The sequence below is a fragment of the Pseudopodoces humilis genome, chromosome 13, assembly GCF_049639895.1.
Source record: "Pseudopodoces humilis isolate 2021_Gansu_Grassland_sample_001 chromosome 13, ASM4963989v1, whole genome shotgun sequence".
NCBI lineage: Eukaryota > Metazoa > Chordata > Aves > Passeriformes > Paridae > Pseudopodoces > Pseudopodoces humilis.
In genome coordinates this window covers 3,784,687-3,795,190 of record NC_142212.1, presented here as the reverse complement: position 1 = coordinate 3,795,190, position 10,504 = coordinate 3,784,687, and the positions used below count along the sequence as shown (strand labels likewise).

Genomic DNA, 10,504 nt, shown 5'->3' with positions numbered 1-10,504 from the left:
TGGTTCAGTGTGACCTGGCAACGGGAGGAGAAGGTAAGGCAGGGAAGCAGCTGCCCAGGGACCAGAGGGGCCCCACACCTCGGGGCTCTGGGCCTGTGCTGCAGGCTCACCTGCCTCTCCCTTCCCAGAATCAGCGCAGGAACATCCAGAGGAGACGGCGGTGTTCCTCAACGCGACGATGGGAGCAGAAGGCGGACAGGAGCAGGGCTCACGCAGGGCTGACCAGGGAGTAGCACCCTCATGGCTCTGGGCATGTCCTGCAAATTCCCCACACCCTTCTTCCCTCCACCGAGAGACAGGACCAGCACCTCGAGGACACCGTGTTATTCCTGCACAGGCACTCGGCGCTGACAGCCGCCATGTGCGACAGGGAGCAGGAGGGCTCTGATGGCAGGGAGCCAGGTGAGGGCAAAGCAGCCCCTCCCACAGCCTGGCCTGACAGGGCTGCCCAGGCTGCTGCACAGGGAGCATGGAGAGCAGGTGAGCAGGTGGGCTGTTGTAGTGCATCTAAAAATCTTGGTATCTCCCAAGGGTAAAACTCACCTCTGTTTTGTGTAATGTTAATTCCTACCTGAGAACCTTCTTTCCCTTCCCCGTTCCCATTTGCTGTGACCTCCCTGTATCCCCCGCTCACCCCTGTCCCCTGGTAGAAGAGAGAAGACCCAGGGCATTTTGGTCTCTTTCTTGCCCCGGATGGATGACATACAATAAACTCAGGATTACTCCAGCAAGTTTGGGCCTCCTGTGTCTAGATACTGTGAGTCCGTATTGTATCCACTCCAGGACCCCCTCTGCCACCTGTGTCCTGAGACTAGTGGGGCTCTCACCACGGGGGGGTGGGACAGAGGGATCCCCCCGAGAGGATTCCAGCAGTGGCCTGGTTCCCCTTTGCCAGGATGGTGCTCCCTTCTCCTTGAGAAGCATTGAGGATGGTTTTCCCCAGGACTTTCAGGAGGGTTTCCTCTGTAAAAGGGACAGAGTCCCCAGGGGCCCCAGGCTGGTCCTGTCGGGGCCCAACCAGGGATGTTGCACAGGGCCTGCAAAGAGGGTGGAGAGAGACCAGAACCAGGCCAGAGCTCCCCAAGCCCCTCTGCAGCTTTGGCCATGTCCATTGACATTCTGCTCCAATGGCCTTACCCGACCCACTTGCAGTGCCAGTTCCCTAAGGCAGAAGGGGATCCCAGCACACCATGGAATGGTGATCTCTGCTTCCTTCTAGATTGGAATTGTGATATGGAGTGTCTGGAATCCCTGGCACATGATGGTTTCAGATCCCTGGAAAATGCTGGAGGCAAGTTCTCAATGTCCCTTTTGGTTCAGAATAATAAGTGTCAAGGTGGCAAGAGATCACTCATGTGCCATTTCCCTTAAGAGTCTGAAGGTTGAAGGCTGCCCTGCTGCTGCTTTCACTGTATGCAGGGCTGTTTCCCAGCCTGGCCTGGCTGCTGCTTCTCCCCAACCACTGCAGGGAGGCATTTGGCATCAGCTGACAGTGGGCCAGCCACAGCAGGCCTTGGGCCACCAACAGCGTGCTCTTGGCTACCAATAACACTTGTTGCCTATGGGTAACAACCAGAGGCAGTTTTCCTACTGTTTTCCCTTCAACAGGAAGGGCTGAACATTCTTCCCATGCCCTGTCCCATCCTTTGCTCTTTTGATTTTCATACTGCTGGGTGCTGGCTGAATATCTTCAAAACCTTTGTAACTTTGCATGTTTTACCCCACCTACTAGGCAAAAATAAATAAATAAATAAAAAATTCTTCCATTTAGATTTCATTTTTACTGTGGTTGGGCCACTCAGATTTGGAGCAATTCATTTTCCATTTCCCTTTTCCTTCCTATCTACAAAAAGTTCATCTGTACATGCAAATCAACAGAATTACTGAGATTCACCTCAAAGCCCAGAGGAGAATCGAGCACAAAATTTTCTCCCTGTGTGCTGCCCAGCAAGAAACATTCAGAGGAAAATACTGTGGCAGCTGAGGCTCGTGGAGCTCCCAGAATCCTGAGCCTGCAGAGGAGGCAAACACAGCCTGGCAGTGGCTGAGGGGACTTCTCCTCACAGACTCTTCTGCAAGTGTGTCCCTTCAGGAGGGGAAAGCTTTTAAACCTTTGCCTTACCTTCCTCCTGTGCTAGAATGTAAGGCTTCTTCTTACATTTACAGAGAAAATACTGAGCTACAAACAATTCTCCATTCCTCACCGAAGCTACTCAGGTGCTCGACTTCAACAGCAAAACCAAATGTGGTCAGAAGTTTCCCATCAAAGCCCATTTGCAGACAAACCTCACCATATGTCAGCAAATATTTATTAGCACCAGTGCATGCAAGAGATAGCTCCTTTTTTGTCCCAGAGAGAATATTGGAACCATTTGTTCTTGACAGGACTCCTTGGACAGCCCCCAGAGCCGCCTCCTCACCACGCCTTGCCTGGGCAGTTCTTGCAGCCTGGTAGCACCACCTGACTTTGCCACCCTGTCTAGACCTTGGGCACGGCTGGTGCCACAATCCCCTCTGGTGCCACGGTCCCCTCTGGTGCCACAATCCCCTCTGGTGCCACGGTCCCCTCTGGTGCTCTGGTCCCCTCCTGGCTCGTGGCGTGTCCCTGCTGCTGGAGGAGCCCTGCTCGTGCTGCTGCTGCGTTCAACCAGGCCGCGGTGCTACTCCCCAGGCAAAGAGACTAAAGTCACTGCTTTGGGCAGCTCATTGGAACGAGTTTAACGCTTCCTCATCTGTATCACAGACCTCTTAAAACCCACATAGCAACAGCATAAAGTCACCTCATCTACAGAGGTGAGGAGGCCTGAGTGAGCAGAAGGTCAGCTTTCAAGCACACTGGGTTTTTAATTTAGGTGAATCACTCAGTCGTTCACAAGCCTTACTTGTCAAACCGGAATGTGCCATGCTCTTGTCTTGCTCGTGTTAGAGAGGAGCCAGGGAGAAATTAGTTAAGAAACCAGAAACACTGGGGGCGCTCAGGCTTGGCTGACAAACGGAGCAGGGTGGCACCTGCCCGCTTTGCCCACATCCCTTTTCCTGCCGGACGAAGGCGGACGCGGCTCCGCTGGGGGCGAGCCGGGCGCTCCGTGCGCGGCGCTGGAGCTCCCGGCGGCCCCGCCCGGCTCGCCCCGCCCCGCCGAGGGCCGGGCCCGAGCGCTGGGCCGGCCGGGCGCTCAGGATGCTCGGGCAGCACCGCGGGCCGGCCGGGCGCTCAGGATGCTCGGGCAGCACCGCGGGCCGGCCGGGCGCGATGGAGCCGCCTGAGGGCTGGGACCCCTACGGGCGGCCGGCCCGGCGCACGCAGTGGCTGGTCAGCGCCCTCGCCTACCACTACGGGCTGGACCGAGGCGTGGAGAACGAGATCGTCGTGCTGGCCACCGGTCTGGACCAGTACCTGCAGGAGATCTTCCATCACCTGGACTGCGCCGGGGCGGGCCGCATCCCCGGCGAGGACTTCCGCACGCTGTGCCAGGTGCTGGGGCTGGAGGAGGCGGCGGAGCCCGAGGAGTGCGCGGGGCTATGGGACGGGCTCTCGGCCGAGCTCACCTTCCGCCAGTTCCACGCGCGGCTCTGCGGCCACTTCAGCACCCGCGCGGGGCCGCGGCTGCCGCTGGGCCGGGAGAGCGAACACATCGAGACCCAGATCCGCCTGCGCAGCCCCCGCCGCCGCCGCCGCCGCCGCCGCGCCGAGCCCGGAGCCGCGGGCAGCGCCGAGCGGCCGCCGCCCGGGCCCTGCTCCCGAGAGTGCTACGAGGAGATCGTGGCGCTGGAGCAGGCCGAGGACCGCATCGCCAAGCTGGAGGAGGAGAACGGCAGCCTGCGGGAGCTGGTGGAGGACATGCGGGCCGCCCTGCAGAGCAGCGATGCGCGGTGCCTGGCGCTGCAGGTGAGTCCGGGGCGGCTTGGGATGGCCCCGAGTGCTTCAGGCGAGATGCTGCCCTGGGAAAGTCAGTGTTTATAACCCCTGCACCTCCAGACTCAGACCAAAGTTGCTCGTTCATCCTGGGCATTAACGTTTTTGAAGAGTTTAGTTACAAGGGGGGCTTTAAGGAGAAATGTATGGCACCGGTGTGCCATTAAATGTACTTGTGACGAGCACGGTCAAAAGTGTGGGGGAGTTCAGCTTAACAAACCCACGCGTAAAATGCTGCTGCTTCTGCTGCACTTGCAGTCGGGATGTGCTGATACCATATGCTGGATATGCACCAGGATGCACTGCAGGGTTCTTCCTGAAGAAAGAACTTCTGGATTCTTAGCTGCACTAGCACATGCAGTGCCTCAGTCATACGTGCCTCAGAAATATTAGAAGCATGTTTTGTTCAGAGTGTGATCACAAGAGTTCAGAGCTGGAACCAGTTCTGTGGGCAGGCTGATGAATAGTCTGGGGCTCCTCTGCAGAGGCCCATTAATTCCTGGGCTGGTTTCTGCTAGTTCTGCTCTACTGGCTTGAGTGAAACATATATACACTTAACAGCAGTTCAATTACTCTGGCACGAAAAGTGTGGAACAGGCTGTGAAGGGCAGCATGGACCAATTGCTCTGGCTCGCCTGACCAGGTCTGATTTAATACTAACACAGCACTCACAGAACTCTGCTCCACCTGTGACACTTCCACCTGCAGTAGATGACTGTTCCTCTTCACAGTGTCCAGCAAGGCAGGTCAAGTTTAGGTCAGGTTTACCAGTTTCATCTAAAAAAGGGAAAAAGAAATCAGCAGCAAACGGGAAGTCACCAGCCAGAGGTCCCAGGAAGAATCAAAATGACAGAAGAGAGCTCTGGAACATCCCCAGCTACTCCCTGCTCTCTTCTTCTGAACACAACTTCATTGAAAGTATCTTTTTCAGCACAGGACTGAGTACTGACATAGTAATGACATTAAAGCTATACAGAAAGTCGTGCAATAATATAATAGTGAGTAGTTTGAAAATTAAACTTAGAGCTAGGTATTAACAACTACTTTCCAGAGATTGTTTCTTTATGTATTTGGTGAAGGTCAAGTAGGTTTAGTTGCTGATCAAAGCACAATCCAGCCACTCTCAGTCTTAATTAAAACATCAATTTCCCCCTGCTTTGTGCTCCTGGTATCTACAGGTGGGACTGCGGAAGAGCCACGCCAGCCATAAAGAAGAAGGATCCTGCTTCATAGGGAGTAAGAGACCATTAACACAGAACCACTCCCAGACTGAGTGCCTCCAAAGTGTCCTGAAGGAAATGGAGCTCATCCGGAGCTCCAGGGATGGGCAGATTGAAGAAGCCATCAGGTTCAATCAGGAGCTGGAGAAGGAGCTGAAGAGCTCTCAGGAAGCTCTGGTCAGCCTGGAAGATTGCAACCGTAACCTGAAGAGAGAGCAGGCAGAGATGAGGAGGAAGGTGGAAGAAGCCAGACACGCTGTCCTGAACAGTCTTGGCAAAGTGAAGGAGCTGGAAGTGAGAGCTAATGAGGTGCCACATCTGCAGATACACATTCAGCAGCTGGAATCACAACTGCAGCACTACAGGTAGGTTGGAGTCTGTCAAAAAGTGCCTATAAAATCCAAGTGTTGGGACACAAGTGAGTTTGAGAATCACTGGTTGTGGCTTATTAAATGTCTCCAAAACACCTTGTAAAATCTAGCCAGAGGGAAATTAGAAGCTGCTTATCCATTTTCTTGGTAGGGGTCTGTAGGAGATCTGGGAGCCTTCCAGACCAAAGTAAGGGTACTAATCTACAGAGAGCTGAAGTTACTCCTAAGACACACAACAAGAGAACTCAACGTGCTAATGCTTCAAGAAAGCCCCAAGCCAAATTCCTGATGGTCCTTCAGAAACCATTTCCAATGTTCTCATTTTTTTCACTGCATTTCCTGGTTGTTAGGTCCCATCCCAAGCCAGCTGTAATCAGATGGCTGACACTCCATTTCATAAAAAAGCACTTCAGCATGTCATAGGAACTGGGGAAAAGTACACAAGGACAACTTCTGGCCAGTGGTTTTAAACTTGCTGTGACTTCATTGCTTCTTCACTGACAGGTAATAGAAGAGAGAAGCTGAAACATTCCTAAATCCACAAAATAATATAGTGGGAATCTTAAACAAAAAACATTTCCCAACTAAACCTCACTTTTACAATAACATAAACAAATCTTTCCAGAAGTCAGAAAATTGGACATGTATTTAACAGTCCACTGCTTTTGTTGCTTTTTATCGCAGACAAAACTTGGACTCACTGATGGTTATTGAGTGTTAGGCATTTCTGCACAGGTTTTAGAATGACCTATGGAATAAAATCTACTTTCTATTTTCACTGACCCAAAGCAAAACCATTATTAATAGATACATTTTTACTTACACTACTAAATCTGGTATTTTAATAAATTGCATCTTCTGAAGTCCTTGCCTCTTCCTAAACTCACACTTCCTCTGTTTGCTTATAAGAAGAATTCATAGTGAGTTATTTGTGGCATCATAGCTATTGTACTGTTTTATAAAGTGAGGAAATTCTAAAAATAACCATTTTACCCAGTGTCTAAGTATTGTGTATGTTAATACTTGCATGGCTGCAGAAGGCCGAAGAAAATAAAAGCATTTATTTAAACATCTGTAGGATTTAAAAAAACTCTGCGAGGGCACGTAATGTGAGATTCAAGATGAGTGTCAGGGGTCTCTGGATGAATGATACAACTCCTGGTGCTAAAAGGGATCACAAAACTTGTCAGGTCTGTCACGTTCTCCTTGGCATAAGCACCAAAGATTTAAGATGAGTTCTTGTCCTGTGGAATTGCTTTTCCGAAGTACGATGAAGGATAAAAAAGATACCTTGAAACAGGTTAAAGGCAATAAGCAGTGTCCACTGGCCTTGCAGAGCAGGAACTTTATGGGTTACATCAAAACAAAGAGTGTGAGTTTAGAAATGTAAATTATATGTTCCTTGTAAGATTACCTTCATTTGTAATACTTAGGTTTAAATTGCATGCTAATCTCAAGTGGGTGTCAAGCTCAGGAATGGTGCTGGACTGACCATTTGGGAACTACACCCCTTTTTTAGCCCTGTGGCACATTTAGCCAAGGCCCAGGCCAGCTTCCACCCTTTGATATTCTCTGTTGGCCATAAAGCACCTCCCCATCCATGTCACAGAGCTCTTGGTGTCAAGAGTTTAACTTAGAGATGCATGATAATAATGGTGACTTGCACACCTGTGGGCATACTCCATAACACATGGGATCCCACCACCCCTCGTGTTCCCAGAGCGTCACAGAGGTGCCCAAACTGGCAGAAAATGGTGAATGAGCAGTGCAGAGCTGTGTGGTAAGGTGGGGAAAGGGTTCAGCAGCAGCTCTGCCCCACACAGCCCTGGCTGTCCCAGCTGGTCCCACTCCCTCTGCTTGCTCACACTGGTGCTCAGGCAGCTGTTTGTCACCATTCCAGTGAGCAGTTTCCTCCTCTGCCAGGTGCCACACAGAGTTTGTGAGCAGGTCTGGATTTGGCAAGAACTAATGCTACAAGGTGGTGGTGGAGAGGAATGGGGGGAACTTGGGTGTTCTGCAGAAAGCACTGACAATTGCAGATATGTCTCCTGATAATTCACCTTCACTAGCTAGGTGAGCCACAGGTTTCCTCCACCTAAAGTCAAGTTTCTTCCAGAGAGGATCATATTCAAGAAAGAGTCCAATCTATGAGCTTTACACACTGCTCCTTCTTTATAGTTTCCTATTTATAAAGGAAATTATTTCTTCTTTTAGGTTAGGATTTTAAAAGCTCTTTTAGCATCTGCATCCTTCTTCTAGACCTTCCTCTGATACCTGCTTGCTATCATTTAGTTCTGGAATCCCTATCATGACCATAAGTTATAATCCCTAATGCAGGAAACAACAGTTTCCATTTAGTCAAGAAAGGGTTTAAGGATCTGCAAGTGATTAAACCTTGTCCTAAATTGGAGTGTGTCATTATAATCACCTATTCCTGATTTAATAGTGCAGATTCATATTCCTGACAAAGTGTATGACTTAAACACGAACTTCTTCTGTGTGCACAGCTTCCCCTGCCAGGGTTTGAAATGTCCCTGTCACATCATTAGCTTCCTAAACCTTCCTAGCTGACCAAATAGTTCATAGTTCTTTTCTTCAGGTGCCCATCCTAATATCTACTGTGATGAACGTGTCAAGTTTCTGTCTGGACTGTCAGCTTTTATTGTTTAATCCCTGTCACGTCAGTAAGTCAGTTCAGACACTTAAATAGTAAAATTTTAATCAGTTCCTTACTGAAAGTTCCATTCATTTCAAAGGAAAAAGACATGACAAGAAATTGTATACTTATCATTGGTATTATAGAAAACCTGTGTAATTCCCAGTGCCTGATTACAGGAGAGCTTAGGAGGTTGGGTAAGTGCCATTTTTATGCAGTGCCCAGGGAGTTATTCCCAGAGGACAAATCATTAACAGCTATTCCCTAAACTCCCTTTTTTTTCCCCCACTAAGTTTTGCTCCAGCACTAGGTGACACCACCCATGTATTCTAATATAATCCTATGATTTCTAAGTATTGTTTATAAAAATACACATTAAAATGTTACTACAGTAAAAATTTCACATTTGCTGCTTCTTTTATCCATTAAGCCATTTGCCCTGTCAGAAAAGGAAATTGGACTGGTTTGACATGGATTGTTCTTGCCAAATACGAGTTGGCTCTGTTTTCTATACTACATTGGAGGTAGCTTAGAAATTGACCACTTTATAAATTGTAATATTCTTTTTCTCTCTCCATATTCTTTTTCGCCTTAATAGCACTGGAGGGGATAGAACAATTTAACAACCATGTTTTTGATCCCAATGTAACAAATAAAAAGAAAGGTCATTTAGAATTGAAATCAACTTCATAATAGAGATGTTCACAGAGGGTTTATGTTGCTGCATCAGTCAGCAGCACAGTAATTACATAGGTCAGTGAAGGAGGTCATAAAATACCAAAAATTCTTCCCATATGCATGGTCTGTCTCCCAAATTACTTAATTATCCATCAGCATATCTATGTGCTAATGAGTAGGAATCCTTTTGGCATGGAATGCAGAGGTTTGTTTCCTCCCATTCTCCCGTAGATATGAAGACTGAGGCCTCTAGCATAATTTTCTCAATTTGTTTATATTATCAGTGTCAATTTGTCTAAAATGTTATGCTTTAGGTCATCTTATCCTGGGAGTAGTTCCATTTTTTTTCTTTCAGGAGACAGTGCCCTGATCTTTTCAGTAATCTCTCAGGTTATCATTCAGTCTGCAAAATACAACAAGATGGACCAAACAGGTTGAAATCAAAAATCCAAGAACAGGAGAGAAATATGGAAATATTCCTAGCTGATACAGAATCAGCTCCATTAAGTGAAGAAACAAAAGCCCTAGAAAGGAAACACTAATACACAGTAGAAGGTGTCTGTAGTAGATTATTTCCTGTCAGGTTGATAATGGTTTCTATTTAGGCACCCTAGAAATGTTCTTCTATTTTAAAAATTAGACAATAAAGAAAATCTGGACAATTTTTGCTTGATTACTGTCATCAATACCAGCTCCCTGTTGTTGTGAGGTGAGGGGCATCTTGGCAATTTGTTCCAGGTGGCACAAAATTTGAGAGGAGGCTGTGGGATTGCATGTGCTAGACAGATCTGCAGGTGATAAAGACATCCTTGGACAGGAGCAGGGACTGATGGCACTCAGGGAACTGAGCTCAGAGAGTGAAATGAAATGTTAAATTTGCAGAGCCTCATCTGTAAAAACACTCAGGTTCTTCTGGATGAACTGATGTCATCTCATTTTATTTTCTAACTTTGCCTGGAGCTGATACTGTTTTCTACTAAAGGGTGTAAGAAGTTTTGTATTACAGAGAAGTCTGCCAAAAACCACATGGCTTCAAGTTCTGGAAGAAGTTAGCTGCAGCAGGTGAATATATTCCATCATATGAAGTAGACTACTTGTGGGTCTCTAGTCATAGAAGACTCAGAAGCTAAGTAAGGAAATCAGATTACTCTCATTGGGAACCCTTTGAAGGAGCATTTTGATTTCACAAGAAGGGATAATGGAAGGTATTGTTATTTATGATAGAGAGAACCGTACAGAGCAATTTAAATAGATTAATTTAGCAGTGTAGAAAATGTATAGCATCTCTTTCTGTGGAAGGGCTGCTTTTATTTCAAATGCAAGAGTCTTTCATAGCTAATAATAATAATAACAATAACAATAACAATAATAATAATAATAATAATAATAATAATAATAATAATAATGAGAGCAAAACCTTGACTTCAAATCCAGTCACGTAATTGCAAGTTCATTTATCCCCAGTGTGCTGTGACACTGGAAGTGTAGCCACTTCCCTGACTTTTCCCATGCTGGGCTCTTATTTACAGTATTTATTCTTGGGAGGCTTTCCCTGGCTTGTCCCTAAATCCTCCTTTTGTCTGCCTGGCCGTGTTTGCTGTGAGGGAGCGAATTGGTGGCAGCACAGTGGCAGTGCCACACACAGGGACACCCCGTCTGTCCCCTC

The 10,504-nt window shown here is 47.8% G+C and overlaps 1 protein-coding gene across 1 annotated transcript in view; it reads left to right on the top strand.

Annotated features, from left to right (window-relative positions):
• The first annotated feature begins 3,192 nt into the window (after window positions 1-3,192).
• Window positions 3,193-10,504, top strand: part of EFCC1 (EF-hand and coiled-coil domain containing 1) — a 35,089-nt gene continuing 27,777 nt past the window's right edge. The window contains exons 1-2 of the mRNA XM_005531824.3: window positions 3,193-3,886; window positions 5,092-5,498. Coding sequence (XP_005531881.3) covers window positions 3,251-3,886; window positions 5,092-5,498 — 1,043 coding nt within the window. The 5' untranslated portion in view covers window positions 3,193-3,250. The remainder of the gene's footprint in view (window positions 3,887-5,091; window positions 5,499-10,504) is intronic.